The 20,650-nt window shown below is 38.2% G+C and overlaps 1 protein-coding gene across 1 annotated transcript in view; it reads right to left on the bottom strand.

Annotated features, from left to right (window-relative positions):
* Window positions 1-20,650, bottom strand: part of DDX10 (DEAD-box helicase 10) — a 257,415-nt gene that overhangs the window by 104,960 nt on the left and 131,805 nt on the right. Inside the window, exons 14-15 of the mRNA XM_026505809.4 lie at window positions 10,857-10,976; window positions 7,992-8,153 (exon numbers count right to left, since the gene is read on the bottom strand). Of these exons, the coding sequence (XP_026361594.2) occupies window positions 7,992-8,153; window positions 10,857-10,976 (282 nt within the window). The remainder of the gene's footprint in view (window positions 1-7,991; window positions 8,154-10,856; window positions 10,977-20,650) is intronic.

The following is a 20,650-nucleotide window of genomic DNA, read 5'->3' as shown; positions in this document are numbered from 1 at the left end:
TGAAAATGGCACTTCAAAGTTCCAAAGAATAACCTCAATATGTTCAAATCAGAAAAACCCTGTCTATACAAGTAAACATAATCTCTACTCTGGGCCTTTTCATCTAGCCGTTTTAATCCTAGCAGAAAAAATATATTGACAATTTTCCACTGCTTCAGAATTCTAGTGTTAGTTTATTAAGACAATGAGGGACATTACAAATTTCAAATTTTAACTGGCTATCAGAATTCACATATGCATGCAAATGGGCTAAGTTTTCCTCATAAGATTTCTACTACAAGTCCCAGATGGATGAAGGCTATCTAAAACCTTGAAAATAGGAAGTGAACACGACACAGAGCTTCAACGCAAGTAAACAGAACTTTCAATACTGAGTGAAACACAAGGAAAAGGAGACAACTTTTCTTTCCTATTTTAAAAAGCTATGTTAGCACCCCATCTGAGAAGAGGAAGGAGTAAACATAAGTCTTCAAATAGAGGAGAAAAACAGGAAGTAGAATTTGTGGTAATCCAAAATTTGGGTAATGGATATACGAAGAAAGTACATTTTTTTCCTTTGCTAAGGCAGGAAAAACTAACTTTATATATTTATAAACTGTAGATGCTATAAATGACAAGACATGAAGACAAAGGACTTGAGAGGGCAAATATAATTGATTCAGTATATCTAATATATTAGATTCAGTAATTGAGATTCTTCTTCCCCCCTTAATTTTATGCAGTTCAAATGCTTTAAATCCTTCATTTTCCTATTTCATTTTTGAGGACAGAGTGGTACCTAAAGCTATTTTATGCGACACAAAAAGAAGGCAAAATTTTATCTTTAGTCCTACCATGCTACGAATGATTAAATGTAAGAAGAGCATGAAATTCGATAACAGAAACCAAATTCACAAGAGATAGGAAAACAGAAAAATCACATTTCAAGGTACAAAATACCCCTTTTATAGATGTCATTATACTTCTTTGCCTTCTCACAAACTACAGGTCCTTGGCTTCGAGAAAAGAAAATGCCATGAAGTATGAAATTTATCAGCAGTGACTATGTATTTAAATCATTTTCATTCTATGGCAATCTTGGAAATCTGTAAATTTGGAAACACAACTCAGGAAGTGGTGGAAACATGAGCTGGTTGAACCACTCTCAGGCAACTGCATCACTTTGGTAAGGAACTGATTTCCCAGCTGTCACAGAGAGCAGGAGGAGATATCTAACCTTATTTCAGTAGTACAGGAAACTCTTTTTTGGGGAAGAAAACTGGGTCAATAGAAGTGAGTAAAAGAATGATTACAAGGATTTTTGGCCCTGAAGACACCCCCTGCCTTCCAAAAACAAAACCCCAGTTCACCTAAATCCTTCCCAGGGACTCAGAACAAAGCAAGGTTCTCTGATCTATTCCCCATTCCGCAGTTTCATGAGAATGACATAAAAAAATTGATCTTCAATATCTAAATCTGTAACAACTCCAACAAGGATATGAAGACAGGGAGAAAAATAGTGTATGTGGAAACACTGATTTATTAATTAATTCTTTCAAACATCTGCTGAGCAACTATGTGCCAGGCCCCATGGTGGGCTCTAGGAATTGGCAAAACACAGGCTAGCTTCCCTCTAGTCTTTGTAGTCTATGACCCAACCTTGTCAAACCCCTTCATTACATTAGCATCGAACTCTGCCCCTGTTCCTCAATCCCAGTCTCTACTGATCATCAACCCAACAACCACCACCCCACCTCTCAAACATAATACAGTGTTTCAAAAAAATCCCATAATCCCATTTTAACAATAAAAAATAGAGATTATAAACAGCTCAAAGACTTGCCACACAGTTGATAAGATTTATGCAATTTTGAGTAAACAGATGTCTTATTTTGGATGCTGGATATGAAGGAGGGCCCATGTACCAATAAGCTGAACTGAATATCACAATATGCTATAAACTCTTGGGAACAAAAACAGAAACCTACCAGGCAGACATCTCCAAATTACAGACAAAGGTTCCACAGTAACAGGCTGGCTCCTTTCTTATAGCACACCTTGCTGTAATGGTAGGAGGAAGGACTGAAACTGAAAGGGGGTTAGGGATGTACAAGAAGAGGATCTCTTTCTATGGACTCTGAGAAACAAACTGAGGGCCTCAGAGGGGAGGGCGGTGGGGGAATGGGATAGACTGGTGATGGGTAGTAAGGAGGGCACGTATTGCATGGTGCACTGGGTGTTATACGCAACTAATGAATCATCGAACTTTACATCGGAAACCAGGGATGTACTGTATGGTGACTAGCACAATATAATAAAAAAACATTAAAATAATAAAAAAGAAAAAGAAGAGGATCTCTTTTCCTCTCCTGTAAATAAACTTTATTCATAAAGTTCATTTAAGAGTTAAACACCAGATGTTTAGTCCTTTATCCTCATGATGACATTTCTGACAGTAGTAAAATTTCTTCAGGTCACCTGAGCCAGACCAATCTCTGACAATGCCTTAGACTCCCAGACTCACAGCTACTTAAAAATGGACTCTGGTACTAGTAACTATATAGATATTCAATGAACACTCAGGCAAAGACATTACTAGTATTGGGTCCTAAACTAAGCTACTAACGACAACACTTACTTTTATTCCTTAATTTATTTGACACCAATGATCTTGCTCTGGAAATATGAACAATTTCCATATATTTGTCATTCCTTCCTCAAAATCTCCACTCCTGTTCCAACCCTTTCATCCACTGTTTCGGAGTTAGCTACTGCAAGAGAATGCCTGATGGTTTAAGACAGGTATAAACAGACTGAACAGTTAAAAACAAAGACCTTGGGGTAAGAGTCTTAGGGCTGCTATTTGTGACTTGTGGGGCCTTGAACAAACTACCTGCTCCTTCTAAGTCTGTTTTATCATCTGTAATTTGAGGCTAGCTCGCTTATTTCAGAAGTTGATTGTCAGCACATAACACAATAATACATATAAAGCACTCAGTGCAGGGCCCAATCAATTAACTGCTTCTTATTGTCAATGTTCTTGTTACTACTATTCTAAGACGCTTGATTACTGCTTCCCTCCCTCTTGACTATCATATACATTTATGTTTAAGATACCTGGATTCCATGGCAACTAAATCCTGTGTCAGTAAAAACAAATATGAAACAGATTTTCTAAAAAGTCCCTTTAATTCTTTCCTGCCTACGGTTTACACGAATAGTAAGTGGGCCCCAGAGCAGTACTATTCCATCTTGGCAAGCAGTCCAGAGCCACATCTTGACATGGCTGTGTTATCTAAACACACAGTCCAAAATGGATAAAGCACTCAAAGCAAATTTCAAGAGAATGAAAGAGAACTTCATGATATATTGCTTCTCTCCACTCACAGCTGTTCTAGCAGATATTATCACCTTAAATACAGTAATCTTTCAGAGCTAAGAATGATGACATACACCATAAAGCAGATTTTCACTCCATTAAAGACACCTTTCACTGATGTGATCCACAGCCCACCTTTCAGAGTTTTGACTGAATTACAGGAAAACACATTGTTTCCATGCAAAAGTAGTGGTTTTGCCTTTATAATAGACTAACTTACTGATGGTCTCATATGCAAAGATTACAGCTTCTACTATAATCTTACTTCTGATGAGTGGTTTCAAGAGGTTCAGCATATTAAACAGTAACAGGCCTAGTTAAGTACAGCCACCTGTAAGTTGCCAGGGAAAGCTGAAGGCTGGAATGGTCTCAGGAGGAAAAAAAAAAAAAAAAGCAATGCTAAACGGCTGCCAAGAAGACTCAACAAAGATAAATAACACTACTAACTCAGTGACCCACAGCAGGTACACAAGGGCCTGAAGTGTACAGAGTGGGGAGCTCTGAGCTCCAGCAGCAGGCAGCGAAATTCTACTCCCAGTGATGCTGTAACGGCTTTTATGTGTTTCTTACAAACTAGTTAAAATTCTTATTGCTCAGTTTCTAAATTGTTAGAACAAAGATATTTACTTGAGTCACAGTAGAAATTACACAGCTTTCAGAATCTGCTAGATGAAAATATGAGTAAAGAATAGGTGTATCAGCATGGAGGACAAAAATGAACAGCTGAGTCTTACACCACGGAGAAGGAGTGCGTGCTTGAAACCATGGTGCAAAGCTGGTAAGTTTAAACAGTGGGAGCAAACAACTCCTTTCAAACAGATTCATTTTGACAAAATTCACATATATATTAAATAGGTTATCCTATGAAACCAAAAAAATAATTATGAAATACTCTAAACATGCTAAAAGAACATTCCTAAGCTTAGGAAAACCTCTAAAATTGACACACATTTTTAAAAATATAGATTTTACAGAGTTTTCTCTGTATACTTACAATTTTTTCAGGCACATCCCTCACTCATAATTTTTTATTAAAGTTTCTTCATCTTTTTCTATCTTCATGAAGTAAAGCTTATTCCTAGATCCTAAGTTAGTATTTCAAGTGTTCTTTAGGGACATATAATTCTTCTCAGTATTCTTTCATAGAAATAACAAAATTATGAGTGACAATTTTAAGGGAAACATAATTACATTTGCCCAAGGTAAAACCTTATGCTAGAAGAACTAAGAATTGTCATTAGAATAAGTAATATACTCAATTAGGAAAAAGATATGATTTCAAAGCCAATAATGTGTTCAGATAAAGCAATTAAGATAAAATAATCTGTTCAGGATTAATAATATATTTTGCTTCTAGGTTAAATTTTAGTAACCACTGGAAAATAAGTGAACAAGAAGGAGGCCTTATCATCAACCAAGGAACCCATTTTGTCGGCAGGGAAAGATGACCGACCAATTAAAATTCTATTTTCCAAACAACAAGGGGTTATTTTATTCCCATGTCCTCCCTATACACGCAGAGCCAGAGGATCCCTCCGATCGTCGGGTATGAACTCCCACTCCCACTTCCTCATTTTCATAACAAGACACTGCAGTCCACACTGGTAATCCCATTGGACTAGGTGATGCCGAGCTCAGGATTCAAATGCAAGTACTCCTTACAGTGTAACACTCCTTCCACCAAACAAGCCAAATGTTCAAACTTGACACTTAAAAAATACTGCATGTCTTTGAGGCAGAAATCTAGTCCATGGCTCTTGGTGCATGATGGATGGGAGCACCTGTACTGTGTCTTATGTATGCTACTCTCATAAACTTGCTAATTCCAAAGTGCTCAAATGTGACATTTTCTCTTGTTTAATACACAAATACTTATACATGCATAAGTAATAATTTTTACTGATGAAAACACCAAGAAACTAATCACATATGACTCAGGTAGCATTTACATTAAAAGTTGAACAGAGAGAAGACTATTTTAGTTATTTCCTTATGCTTTTTTCAGGCTAATATTTTCAGTGTCCAATATGGAAAGTATGCCATAGGTTACCTTGTGCAGAATATACCTACTTTATACAACAAGCTTTGACTTGTTAAAAAGACCTTCTGTCTATTTTGGTTACAGAGGTACAAACATCAAAATGTATGTGAAGTTCTTGTGATTTCTCTCACAATTATGTCAGCTCAAAGTGCTCTGTTCAACCTCGCTGTAAGATAGTCACCATGATAGTTTAAAAATCATACACTACTTGTAACAATGGTATAAAGAAAATGAATTATTTAAAAGCATAAAAATAAGTGAAAATTGAAATGTGCGGAACAATCTACATATAGTATATTTACCTTTCCTGTAACAAAGGGAGAAAACAAGGATCTGTATCTCTATTTACGCACATTTGCATAAAGAAACGCCAGGATAGGGGCGCCTGGGTAGCGCAGTCATTAAGCGTCTGCCTTCGGCTCAGGGCATGATCCTGGCGTTTTCGGGATCGAGTCCCACATCGGGCTCCTCGGCTGGGAGCCTGCTTCTTCCTCTCCCTCTCCCCTGCTGTGTTCCCTCTCTCACTGGCCGTCTCTCTGTCACATAAATAAATAAAATCTTTAAAAAAAAAAAAAGAAATGCCAGGATATATCAGTAATTTTTTTAAGTAGGCTCCACGCCCAGTGTGGCGCATGCAGGGCTTGAACTCACCAACCTGAGATCAAGACCTGAGCTAAGATCAAGAGTTGGAGCTTAACCAACTGAGCCACCCAGGTGCCCCTAGGATATATTAATTATTAATAAAAATAGTTACCTATGGGGGTAGGTATGAGGAAGAATGACAGGTATGGGCAGAAGCAAGATGTCTCAACTAGCTTTTTTATGATCTTGATTTTAGAACATGAATATATTATTCATTTCAAAAATGTTAACGTAGAAAAAAAAATAGAGGCATAAAAAGCTTTTGTGCAGTGACAGAATATCCACAGTTAACTATAGTTTAAGTATAATCTTCCCAAGGACAGGAGAACCCACGTATTTTTAAGTATTCTACCCTCACAGTGTGTAATCAATGTACTCTTGGTCAATTTGAAATTGTCTCTAAAGCTTTCCAAAACAATATTCCACAGCCTGGCTACAATAACTTCCACACATGGGGGAGGCAGGGGAGGAGAGACAAAAAGGGCAGCAGTGGGAAACGCCTTTACTTCATATAAGTGCCTGTTGCTTTTACTGCTGGCTACAATTTACAAATAAAGGTTAAAATGTCCTTATGCTCAATCTTCCCCTGGATAAGTACTCTAAGTAGACGGTAAGCTGAAATGTGACACACTGCTGACATTTTAATATTATTAAAAATTTTAGTAACAAATAATTAGTACCAAATTTTAAAGTACTGTAATAAACAGCAACGCATGAAATGTTTAGTTTTCGAAGTAACATTCTGAACTGCAAACAGTGTGTTAGAGGTTCATTTGTTTCCCACATTTCTAAAAGGATTTTCTCACCATTCATTTCCACCCCACAGCTATCTTCAATGTCTACGTTTTCTTATTCATCAAATGCTACATGCGAAGCCGCAGATCGAACCTTGAAGAAATGAGAACTGCTGCTCTATCAAAGTTGACTGAGCCACTGAATCATTACAAGGTCAAAGAGGAGTCGAAACCACAAGAATCCTTCTCAGGATATAGTTAATAATGTCCACATCCAAAGGCTTACAGGTTTCTTAACCCAGAGCCTCATATTACAACAGTGACTCTTGGGCATGATACTATGTTCCCCTGAAATCATTCACTGTCTCAAGGGCATGCTATAGAAATGTCCTTAAAAATGTAAATCTGTCTTATTTCATTAATCGAGTCATTTATCTAGTGAAATGTCCACTTTTATGGGAATTAAGTAGTGTGAAAAGACAGTAAGACCAGGAGTGACCGGAATGGAGCAGCCCTGTTCAAGGATAACAGAAAACTGCCAAGTGTAAGGCTAATAACAGTGTGCGTGTTTATACAGAAGCACTCCCTCTTACAAGGTTTCCTCTTTTCTTTCTATTTTTTTTTAAATACACTAAGTAAATCTTCCATGCATTATCAACTAATTGCTATAGAAAGAAATTCAACTATTAAGCTGGAAACAACAGGTAAATGGCAAAGAACCTGGGTACATCTGTACCAAGCACTCAGACACCCAACCTGGGTGAATCTACACAGAATGACAGAGTATAAAAAGCAAATCCCGAAAGGCTGCAAACATATTGCACGGCTTCATTTACCTAACACTCCTGACATGACAAAAATTACAGAAATGGAGCACACAGGATGAGAGACTAATACAGAGAGTATGTTACTTCTTACAACTATATATAAAACTATATTAATCTCAAAATCAAAACTTTAAAAGGAAATCACTAATATTATTTGGGTTACCTCAACCAAAAGCAGATTTGGGCAACGCTCTCAGAAACCAGTCAGTATACAAGACGCCACCAGCATAAGCAAGAAAAAGAGACTAGATAAAATGACAAAATACGCACAGAGAAAGAAGTGTTCAAGAAATCAATGAATAAAGTAATGCGGTTATTGATGATCATCTAATGAATCTTTAGGGATATATTAAATGCCATTCAGTATTAACTCAAGACGGAAAGCTCACCCGATGCTTTGCCTTGATCTTCTTCCTATATTCTTCTTTGTCAAATTTGTCCTCTTCTTGAAGCCTTTCCTTGGCTTTATCTAAGTTGATGCCACCAGCACTGTCCTCTTCCTCGGCATCCTTTGAGACAGACTTCTGCATCTGCGGCCACTGCTGAACTAACTGCAGATGGGAAAACAGCAGAAAAGGACATCAACAGAAAACCATTTCCCTTTGTATAATGATTTTGAAATGGCGCATTCTCCCCACTTTCTGCCTTACAACTTATATTTCTTAAGTTTTCGAACAACCTTTATAATTAAAGTGAGCAAACCCCTGAAAAGACTGTCCCAGTCAGGATAAAGTAATGCTGCCACAATCCAGTGACAGCAGGATTAAAGGAAAATGTCATGCAATACTTTGGAGAACAAGCTAGCTGCTTCAACATCATATCAGTGTTCTTAATGGGCTATGCTCCACCGGCTCCGTTCCAAACATGTGCAGAGCAGTAGCCAGGTGGACCCAAGCAGGCACCTCCGACCCTTCTCTCACCATACTGTTGTTTTACTTTCCTGTTTTTCCAATTGGAATTAATCTAATCTCCTTGAGGGCAGTTATCTATCTTGTTCATGTATTCTCAGAGCCCTGCACCATATCTGGCACATATCAAATGCTCGAAATTGATCAATAAATCCCTTATCAGCCCGTATTACACATAAAGAATAAAATAACTAAGCATAAAAGAAAATTAGCTTGGATTTCAGGAGCTGGCTCAAATCTACACAACTTACACATATAGTTCACGGTTAGGAACAGGTAACGCAGAAGTCGGGGCACTCATCTGGAGTCAGGGGACCTGGCTTAACGTCCTAGTTTTTCTGCTAGTTCTACTGCATAATCCTGAACAGATACTTCATTTCTGGGCATCTGTATCCTTGCCTGACAATTTTTTAAAAAGGTCTATTTGGCTCAGTAATCTTCCAGGTCTAATACTGTAAAACTCTAGACAATTTAGACAAAACCTATTCTCTTGTTTTTAACTAGTAATTGGTTGCCAGAGGATTTCAGTAGCTGCCATTGTTTTGAAAGGCCACTAATTAAACTGCAAGCAAAGTGAAGTTGTAGGCACACATATTCTCTTGTCACCTCCTTTCACTCCCGTCACCAGCCATTCTCCAAGATGGGATTCCCACAGCGTCTCGACTTTTGGCAACGAATGGGGGTCACACCTGTCACTGCATGAGTGGCCATGCCAGGAGCCACTGACACTGAAGAAGCAGCGAGAGGGAGCAGGTGTGACAGAAAGAATGCCATCTACCGCTCCAACTCCTCAGTCCTCTTTTATGACCCCATGAAAAAAGCTCATGCCTCTGCGGGCTGAATGAAAAGTTCTTTCAGACTTTTAGAGCAGTTTCAGTGTGGCTCATAGCCATATAGGGCTCCTACCAGCAGTAAGTTTTCAGGGAAACTTTTTACAGTTAAGGATTTATACTCATCTTGGAGCAAATTGGTATAATCTGCGCAGTTAAACTGACAAGCACAGTGAAGAACCTCATTACACTAACAGCACTAATCTCACTTTACTGTAAGCATCTGATGTGATAGGACTATATTCTGGCTGAGCCGGCTTCAGGTGCTGACCTCTTTTCAGTAATTTCATAAAGATCCGTTACTTATCAATTCTATAGACTTCCTCTGCAAGTTCCAATGACTTTAAATTGCACTCTTTCTTCGTATGATTGATACACCACTTTACTCCATATTCTTAGTACAAATCTGGGCTCCCTTCCCCAACGTAACATCCAAAAGTAACCACACAGTTAACAGGAAACATACTCCACTGGATACAAACTGCTTATGCAGCTTGCATTAATGATGAAGAAATGTCTTGTGTGACATATTACAGTATCTTAAAAACTTATTTTATTGGGATTTTAGAAAATAGTCCATTCATTCAGTAAACATATGGGTTTACTATAGCCAGGCCCCATTTGCAGTACTGGGGACAGAATAGTGAGCAAAGTGGGACAGATATCTTCCCTCAGGTAGCTACCCTCATTCCACTGGAGTAGAAGAGAAGGATAATAATCACGTAAATAGAGAATGTAAAGTCACATAAGTGCTAGGAAGACAAAAATAAAAGATAAGGAAAGGAAAATGAGGGGACAGTGGGTGTGCGTGCTACCAGGATGCACAGGAAAATCTGTAGGCTGAAGAGAGTGAAAACCAAGAGCGGCTATTCTGAAGACCCACTATGACCACTAACCACCATTACTCCTTAGGCAAGTCACCTGACTTCCCAGACCCCTCTCCTCTTTAAAAACGGAGAGAACACTGTGATTTAACAGAGGGACTTTTCATGAGCCATGTGCCAGTGGTAACCCCTTCCCTACTCTGCAGGTATGTATTTATGCTAAGACCAAGGTAATGGTGAGAGGAGAGCGGGGCACCTGTGTGAAGCAGAAAAAGCCAGCCCGGTAAGAAACATGCCAACACAGCATGGAAACTGAGGATCTGCAAAGCAGAGACTTTAGAGTTCAGAAAAAGCTGCGGTAAGTAGTTGTGTTACTATTCTTGCGTTTGTTGCCCCAGAACCTGTTGACGGACACCCTGAGGGGATAATCTAATCTGTAAAAACGGAATTTAGAAAGTTCAAAACCAACCCTGTGTCATTAGCTCCCAGAAGTATGGCCGTTTACTGTCAGTGAGGCAGCCTGCCTACAGAGGTACGGCTGACGAACGGCCTCGACAGCACGGACGGGAGCTGCCTAGCACGCTTTAAAGAAACAGTTCATTTTTCTCGTTAATGAATGTAAGTCAGAAGAGAGTCAGACTCTTTACTATACTTGGATGGCACCTCAGAAATGAAGCATTTAAGAATCTTACCTCCCCTTCATCGGTAAATGTTATCTTCTTATTCACTTTAAAATTTCTCTTCATTACTTTTTTGGCTTCTGCAACCTTGGTCACTTTTTTCTTGACACTGGATTTAGAAGGTTCTTTTTTCTGTATGAAAATATGCAAAAAACAGAAATGATTAGTTAAATGGCTGCTTTTTATCAGCAACTTAACTCTGTAATACACTTTCTAAAATTAAATATATTTACTGCTCACTGGCTAATAAGAAGCACCAAAAATACTGTCCAGAAATCAAGTTATTAGATTTTTTAACCAATGGTAACCCCCAGTGCTAAAGGGGCTTAAATCTAAACAAGATGAATGTTAGACATAAGTCACCTTTAAAATTTCTTCTATTACTAAAAGTATGCAATCCTGATAATGTTGAGGCACCAGAAACCATGTGATACTGTGACAAATGGACATTCAAGATAAATAAAGCTACCCTGCATCTATAACACACAGCACATTTTAGAAATAGCTCTAATTCCAAGAGCAAACTTAAATTTTCAGAATAGGAAAATGTTTATCTGGAAAGCAAAATTACTACAGTACATTGTTTGCAACTCAACATTCTTCCTCCTATTATAGTAATTTACTGTATGAACATTGGAAAATATCCCCCCAAACAAGTTGTGTCCAAAGGTGAAATAGAATCAGAGTACTTTTTTGGTTTTTTTTTGTTTTTTTTTGTTTTTAAGATTTTATTTATTTATTCGACAGAGATAGAGACAGCCAGCAAGAGAGGGAACACAAGCAGGGGGAGTGGGAGAGGAAGAAGCAGGCTCCTAGCAGAGGAGCCTGATGTGGGGCTCGATCCCATAACGCCGGGATCACGCCCTGAGCCGAAGGCAGACGCTTAACTGATGTGCCACCCAGGCGCCCCAGAATCAGAGTACTTTAACAGGATACACTGATCAGAACCCACCTAATGTCCTAAAACCACCATAGCAAAGTATTAAAAATACAGAGCCACTGCTTACTTATGCCAAGTGAATGATGAGCGAACCATCTGAAATGGGGAGCTGCCCAGGTCATAGCACAGCCTGCACTGATGAGAGAGTGACAAGAGGTAACCCACCACTCAGAGGGATTTGCATTATGCTCCTCACATTAGAGCCAGGAGTACCACAGGTGGTGGTTAGTAAATGCATCTAAGGCAGCTTCTGTCAGATGAGTAGAAAGAAAAAGTCTTTGGTGCAACAGTTAAGAAAATGGATTTGAATTCAAGCTCTATCACTTATGAGCTGTGTAAGAGCAAGTAATTTAATCACTGTGCTTTAGCTATGAATTGAGTAACCTTGATAATACCTCTGTCTCATAGGGTTGTTCCAGAAAGTTTAACAATAAATGTAAAACACACAAAATATAAGTATTCGATAAATCTCAAATACCACTAATATATATTGATTTCACACTACCTAAACAGATCATGCCAACTGCACAGAGGTTTTAATTTGCAAAATTCTGGACTTTGAATTTCCTAACTGGTTGGTTTTTTTTAACTCTGTGTTATGGGTAACCACCCAAGAAAAAGTAAGAAAGAAGGGACTGATCTAGGAAACAAGAATTATCAGAAGCTTCGAAAAGATATACATTAGCTACAACTGTTATATTATGGTAATAAATACACACAGAAAGAACAATTCACTTAAAGTGAATATTACTGATAATGAATTAAAAAATGCTTAAAAATAAAGTACCATGAAATAAAAAACAACAACACACTTACTAAAACAGAGGCTTCTGTCAAGTTATTAATTATATTTTAAATAATACTTATTATGAAAATCAGACAGTGTATCTGCAATACGATAAATTTAAGGACAACAAGAAAGTTGCTTCGACACCAAAAGGTTGTCTTATGTGGGTATTACTAATACTGCTTTTATAATTCTGGCTCTTAAAACATACAAGCTATACTATCCAATTACACTTATTTCTCAGACCATGAATCATTTCAAATTTAAGAACACTCTAAGATGCTAAATCCACAAAATGCTTATGAAAAGATTAATCTCATCTGAAGCAACAAATTTTTATTACATCAGAGAGAGACATCAATATGTTACATTTGCTATGTGTGCACCTCACAAGATTTCTGTGATAAGAAATTCAATTGTTTTAGATTCCTTCTTCCCATGGGATATCCCATCTCCTCCATTCCCCAACCCCCACTGGCCCTGACTGCATGAATGTTGCCATCTGGTTGCACAGGGCCCTAAACTGCTCTGCCCATCCCTCACAACTCTCTCCCCACCACTAGACTCTAAGATACATTACTATTATTCTTAGAAAATGATAAATACAATCATCATTTCCTTACTTCTGAGAGTAACTGAGTAAATTGTGTGGTGGTAAACCTAAATTGAAAGAGAGTAGGGGGATAGGAAGCTTGTCAACTGAAATTAAGTTGCCACCTGTAGGACACCTTGTGAACAGAGGGCATTAATAAGACCCCCACTTCCTTCTGCTCAGCCATTACTCCTACACCGCCAGCCCCTACTTTTCCCCACAAACAATTATCAAAGAGTACCACCAACACAGCCACCAGGGTTGGCGACTGTGTTACTGATTCTTATCTGATCTTCTTGGTTTTAGGGTTAGGTCAATTCTTGAGGATCCTGGGTTGGCTAATGTTCTGTCATCAGAGAAACAATGCTAATCAAATGGCGCAAACTCAGAGGATCATCATGATGAAAAAATAACAATTAAACAGGAGTAAATTATCACCACTTAAACAAAAACAAAAAAATGCTGAGGAGCAACTTTCAGGGGGTGATGGTCATACTCTATATCTTGATAGGAGTTTGAGTTACACAGGTATATATAATTGTCAAAATTCAGATGTTACACTTAAGATTGGTGCATTTTACTGTACATAAGTTTCTACTTCAAAAGAGTCCTGTAAACAAATACTAAATTTAATGAATGGCAGGCAAGCTCAAGTATATGGAAGAAAGTGTAATGCTGTTGGCAACTTACTCTCAAATGCATTACATTTAAAGGGTGATAAATGGATAGATGGAGAATTACATGATAAAAGGTTAACTGTAGAATATGAGTGGTGGGTATTTTGGTGTCCGAAAGTACACTTTCTTCAACTTTTCTTTATGTTAGAAATTTTTTCATAATAAAATACAAACGCCTGGTCCCAGGAACAAGAGAAAAAGTCACAAAGCAAAAATACCAAATACTGTCAGAATAGAAAAAAGGTCAGTCAGAAAACCAACCCTACAGAGTGGAATCTCGGGATGATGCAGGTCCACATCACAAGCTTTAGGGAAACCCATGAAGCCACTGAAATTGTGTCACAAAATTTGGGGGTACATGCATCTTTGCATCTTTACGGTTTATCATGGATTCTAAAAGGGAGCTGTGATCTCCCCCTACAAAAAAAATTTTTTTTTCAAGTTTGCTTGTCTGAGGGAAGCCACAGAAAGGAAGAACAGAAATTCCAACATGGGTAAGAAGACACATGTTTATCTTATTTTATTGATATGCTGGCTTTGCTCCGATATTCGAGAATTATTCTTCACTCAAATACGCGCTAGAGTGTCATGCACATACAAGACACTGTAGTGCATACTGGGGCCCCAGCACTGAAAGAGACAGGTGGACTCCCAAGCCTCCCTGAGCCTAACTCTATCATAGAAAAAAGACATTAAACCAGTGGAAAATATTACGTATTTAATCACAGATGTATTAAGTACTCAGAAAAAATATACAAGATGAATTCTATGTAATAGGGTACCTGCCCCAGCTAGTCTAGGCTGAGGAGAGAAAGTTAAGGAAAACTTCCTTCTGAGGGACAAATGTTTGAACTGAGTGGCAAACACCCAAACACGGTGGCATTACTGGTACCTTCTGGGTGTCCACTGACGGTGGGTTTCACATATGGTTTACAAGAGGCTTAGCTTAGTTCAATGTCATTCTTTTAAATATTAACTTTAACAGGTGATACCTGCTCGTTTATTTTGTAAAGGATATTCATGTCCTATGAATTCACGTCTTATTCATGTTAAAAAGCTGCCATTCATGTCTTCTTCAGCCACATGTTTACCTCCCAGGAAACAAACAGTGTTCATAGCTTTTTCTATATCCTTTCCCGCGACATTCTCCCCACATCCAAATATAGATGAAGGACACCAAGATACTAGAAAGGCTATCCCTGCAATCAAGAGCCTCGTATACACAGCTTCATATAAATGTGCATCCATTTACTTAGGATAAATTTCTAAAAGTTAAAGCACTCAGTCAAAACTATGTGCATTTAAATTTCAAAAGATATTTCCAAATAACCCTTCTGGGAAGTTCCACAAAATTTAATATTCCCAACAAAAATTTGAGAGTAACTGATTCTCCACACCTATTAAAAAAAAAAAAAACAGATTATTAGGCTTTATGATTTTGTCAGGTGAAAAAACAATATCTCACGGAAGTTTTAACTTGCATTCGTATTGTTTTAAGCATAGGAGAACATCTTTTCAAATGCATTTTTTCCCTATGCACCATGTATATTCTTTACTAGTATTTTTAATGAATTCCTGGCATTTTACTTATTAATTTGTGAAATCTTTTCATTCGTTAAAAATGTGTCAATATTTTCTCCCACTGTATCATTTATGGTTAGACTTTTGTCATATAGGGTAATATTTTGTTGTTTTGTTTTGTTTTTTGCTAAACATATATTTTTAATCTTTATGTAATCAATTTTTTTAAATAATGAAAATTTCTGGGTTTTTTTGTACCACACTTAACAATATTTTTCCGACTAAAAGACTTTTCAAAAATGAATTTAACTCCTTAAAATGCAGATTTCACTTTTTCTAAAAGTTTCAACACTGGCTCTTGGACAAGGGGGGAAGTGCTCATTAATACTTTAAATTTCTATTCATTAAATCATGAAAAATATCAAGTATCTTATTGTTAGGCAAAAGTTATATTTTGACTACAAGACCTTGTATTATTGGTACAAGAATGAAATTTGCAGCCACCAAAGAGTTTAATGAAAGATTTCCTGACAAGATGTAAAACATCAAAATGCAATTTTCATTTCCATTTGCACTTCCTGCATGACATGTACGCTAAACTTCAAAATAAAATGCTAAAAGGAAAATATCGTAAAATACAAAAGTGATAAAGCATCAAGTTATTTTCAAGGTCTTGTGATAGCTGTAGGAGGTTGCCACAAAAAACTTGAAAGATAAAAGAACAAGAACAGTCACTAAAAGCAATGGTTCCTAGCTGGTCTGTGTTAGTTTTAACACCGGCTACAAGAAGATTCAAAACATAATGAATGAAAAAAAAAAACCCTATTTTAATTTTTTTTGTTTAAAATTTTTATCTTGTTATATTAGTAAAAAAACCCTACTTTAAAAAAGCATTACTACTATACATCCTAGAGGGTACAAAAAAAGTATCATTGCAAAAAAAGGAAAAACAAAACCATAAGGAGATGAAAGTCAGAATTTAAAGAAAAGATACTCTAAAGAAATCAGGTGTTTTTGTTTCGTTGATGAAGCTCCCATATGCATCATGAAAACAGATGTTTTTGTTTCCTTGAAGAAGCTCCCATATGCATCATGGAATAATTAATGGTTTATAACAGAAATGGTATCTAAAAGTGAAGGAGACTGGGTTGCCTGGGTGGCTCAGTCGGCAGCCTGCCTCTTGGTTTTGGCTCAGGTCATGATCATAGGGTCCTGAGATCCAGCCCTATACTGGTCTCTGAGCTCAGCGGGAGTCTGCTTGAGACTCTCTCCCTCTCCCTCTGTCCCTCTCCCCCCATGTGCGTGCACAAGCACACGCGCATGGACACATCTTCTCTCAAATAAATACATACATACATAAAATGTGAAGGAAGCCAACAAAATAAAGAACTATCAACCCTACTGAAGACCTTACAGATTACCTTTATAACGTAAGCCCTTACATTAAAAATAAATGCATTTCATAGCATTTATAAGCATTGTTGCCTAAGACTCCAAATGTACTTAATTTCCATTGCCTAAATCACCATACCCAAGAACTCATGACTTAAAAAGCAAAACAAAACAAACACCTGCTATGTAAGCATAGTTCCTTTACCATCCTACACCACCCTAAAGTCATTGAACTATGATAATTCACAGTATTTTACAGTATTAATGAAAGATGCACTACTTGACATTTTATTTGAAAGCCACCTACAAAATCTTTTCTTAAGAAATAAACTTCCTTGATGATTGATGTTGAGCCCCTTTTCATGTACCTATTGGCCATTTATTTGTATACTGCCTTCTTTGGAAAAGAGTCTATTCAGGTCCTTTGTCCATTTTTTAATTGGATTATTTGGGTTTTTTGCTTTGGCGTTCCCTATATATATATCTCAGAAAGCCCTTCCTCAATATATGGTTTGCTAATATGTTCTCTCATTCCACAGGGTGCCTTTTTGTTTCCTTTCCTGTACAGAAGCTTTTCAGTCTGATATACTCCCTTTGTTTATTTCAGCTTTTGCTGCCCTGCTTACGGTGTCTTATCCAAAAGATCACTGCCAAGACCAATGTCAAGGAGCTTTTTCCCTATGTTTTCTTCTAGGAGTTTTAATCATCAGGGAAATATATCAAAACTACAATGAGACAGGACTCCACACTTACTAGGAGAGTTATCATCAAGAAGTCCAAATGTACCAAGTATTGGCGAGGGAGTGGAGAACAGGGAACCCTAGTGCACTGTTGGTGGGAATGTGAACTTGCACAGCAACAGTGGAGAACAGAATGGAAGTTCCTCAAACAATTTAAAATTGAAACTACTGTATGACCCAACAATACCACTCACTCCTGTGTATATATCTGAAGGAAACAAAAGCAGTTTCTAAAAGAGATCTCTGCATTTCCATGTTCACTGCAGCATTACTCACAATAGCCAAGACGTGAAACAATCTTAAGTAGCTGTCAAAGGATAAATTAAGAAAACGTGGTATACAAATACCATGGCCTATTAGTGAGCAGTGAGAAAGAATGGAAACCTGCCATTTGGTGACAATACGGATGAAACTGGAGGGCATTTATGTTAAGTGAAATAAGTCAGACAGAGACAGACACTATATGGTACCACTTATATGTGGAATATTTAAAGAGAAAAAAGGGGGGGCTAATTTCATAGAAATATAGAATGGTAGCTGCCAGGGGCTGGGAAGAGGGAGAAATTGTGAGATGTAAGTCAAAGGGTACAAACTTTCAGTTATAGGTTGAATAAACTGAGGATCTCACGTACAGCATGGTGACTACAGTTAATAATACTGTATTGTAAACCTGAAATTTGCAGAGAGTACATCTTTTTTTTTTTAAAAGATTTGATTTATTTATTTGACAGAGAGAGACAGCCAGCAAGAGAGGGAACACAAGCAGGGGGAGTGGGAGAGGAAGAAGCAGGCTCCCAGTGGAGAAGCCTGATGTGGGGCTCGATCCCAAAACGCCGGGATCACGCCCTGAGCTGAAGGCAGACGCTTAACGGCCACCCAGGCGCCCCTGCGGAGAGTACATCTTAAACATCCTCATCACAGACACAAAAAGTTAACTGTGAGGTGATGGATGCATTATCTCAATCTTGGTAGTCATTTCACACTGTCCAAACAAACTCACATTGTATGCTTTACATACAATCGTACTTATCAATTATTTCCCAATAAAGCCAGGGAGAAAAAAGATATAAAAACACCACCATCAGTAAGTAGAAAAGTATGTTTGTGAAATCTTTGCACAAACTATCACCTTAAAATTAAGAGCCACCTAAAGGGTGGAGAGATTCAGTTTTGCAAGAGGGAAGAGATCTGGAGACTGGCTGTACAACTACAGCAAGGCGTTTAACACTGCCGAACTTCACATGTACAACTACAGCAAGGCGTTTAACACTGCCGAACTTCACATGTACAACTACAGCAAGGCGTTTAACACTGCCGAACTTCACATGTACAACTACAGCAAGGCGTTTAACACTGCCGAACTTCACATGTACAACTACAGCAAGGCGTTTAACACTGCCGAACTTCACATGTACAACTACAGCAAGGCGTTTAACACTGCCGAACTTCACATGTACAACTACAGCAAGGCGTTTAACACTGCCGAACTTCACATGTACAACTACAGCAAGGCGTTTAACACTGCCGAACTTCACATGTACAACTACAGCAAGGCGTTTAACACTGCCGAACTTCACATGTACAACTACAGCAAGGCGTTTAACACTGCCGAACTTCACATGTACAACTACAGCAAGGCGTTTAACACTGCCGAACTTCACATGTACAACTACAGCAAGGCGTTTAACACTGCCGAACTTCACATGTACAACTACAGCAAGGCGTTTAACACTGCCGAACTTCACATGTACAACTACAGCAAGGCGTTTAACACTGCCGAACTTCACATGTACAACTACAGCAAGGCGTTTAACACTGCCGAACTTCACATGTACAACTACAGCAAGGCGTTTAACACTGCCGAACTTCACATGTACAACTACAGCAAGGCGTTTAACACTGCCGAACTTCACATGTACAACTACAGCAAGGCGTTTAACACTGCCGAACTTCACATGTACAACTACAGCAAGGCGTTTAACACTGCCGAACTTCACATGTACAACTACAGCAAGGCGTTTAACACTGCCGAACTTCACATGTACAACTACAGCAAGGCGTTTAACACTGCCGAACTTCACATGTACAACTACAGCAAGGCGTTTAACACTGCCGAACTTCACATGTACAACTACAGCAAGGCGTTTAACACTGCCGAACTTCACATGTACAACTACAGCAAGGCGTTTAACACTGCCGAACTTCACATGTACAACTACAGCAAGGCGTTTAACACTGCCGAACTTCACACTTAAAGATTCAGGTGGTAGTACATTGTATGTTAGATGTATTTTACTACGATTAAAACAAAGAGCTGCCTAGAATACAAATGGACTTCTGTTTAAAATGTTGTTACAGGGGCATGTGGGTGGCTCAGTCGGTTGAGCACCCCACTCTTGATTTCGGCTATGGTCATGATCTCAGGTTGTGGGATCCAGCCCTGCATAAGACTCTGAGCAGAAAACCCCGCTGGAGATAGCTCCCTCTCCCTCTTCTTCTGCATCTCCCCCTGCTTGTACACTCTCTCTCTCTCTAAAACAAGTAAATAAAAATTTTAAGAAATAAATAAATAAAAACAGATAAAATGTTGTTACAGCAACAGTTTCCCTTTTCAGAGCTCCTCCACAAATGTAAACATAAGGCAAAGCAGTAGTCCTAGAATTACACAGCAGCTGGAGCAGGGTGACCAGGGTGGGCCCTGCAAGGGAGGGGAAGGACACAAGAGACATTTCAATGCAGATCAGCTAAAAGGATATGAAACAAGAGCACTTATAAATTATGAATCATGGAAATAATCTTGTAAAATGGTCTAATCCATCTCACAGGATTTTTCTTTTTCAAAAGGTCCACATTTACCAATCTCATTGTTTAAAGTTTAACAGAAGGCAAGCTACAATAAACCTTGGTAATATGCATAAATTTGGTCATATTGATAAAAATAGGAAACAAAAGAGTTGGAGAAAATGACAAGAGCTAGTGCCCCTCTACCCAAGTCCCCGTAAGCACCACCTCTGCAGTGAAGTGTGTTACAGAGGCTTGTTAATGGACTTCGTATGCCCTCATACCCCCATTACAGTAAGCCACAGTCATCATTTGTGTTCCCGTTTTCCTTTTTCTAATAGACTGTAATCTCCGAAGAGGGTTAAGATCATTTGTA

Source organism: Ursus arctos, unplaced genomic scaffold (genome assembly GCF_023065955.2).
Source record: "Ursus arctos isolate Adak ecotype North America unplaced genomic scaffold, UrsArc2.0 scaffold_22, whole genome shotgun sequence".
NCBI lineage: Eukaryota > Metazoa > Chordata > Mammalia > Carnivora > Ursidae > Ursus > Ursus arctos.
This window is presented reverse-complemented; position numbering and strand designations above follow the sequence as displayed.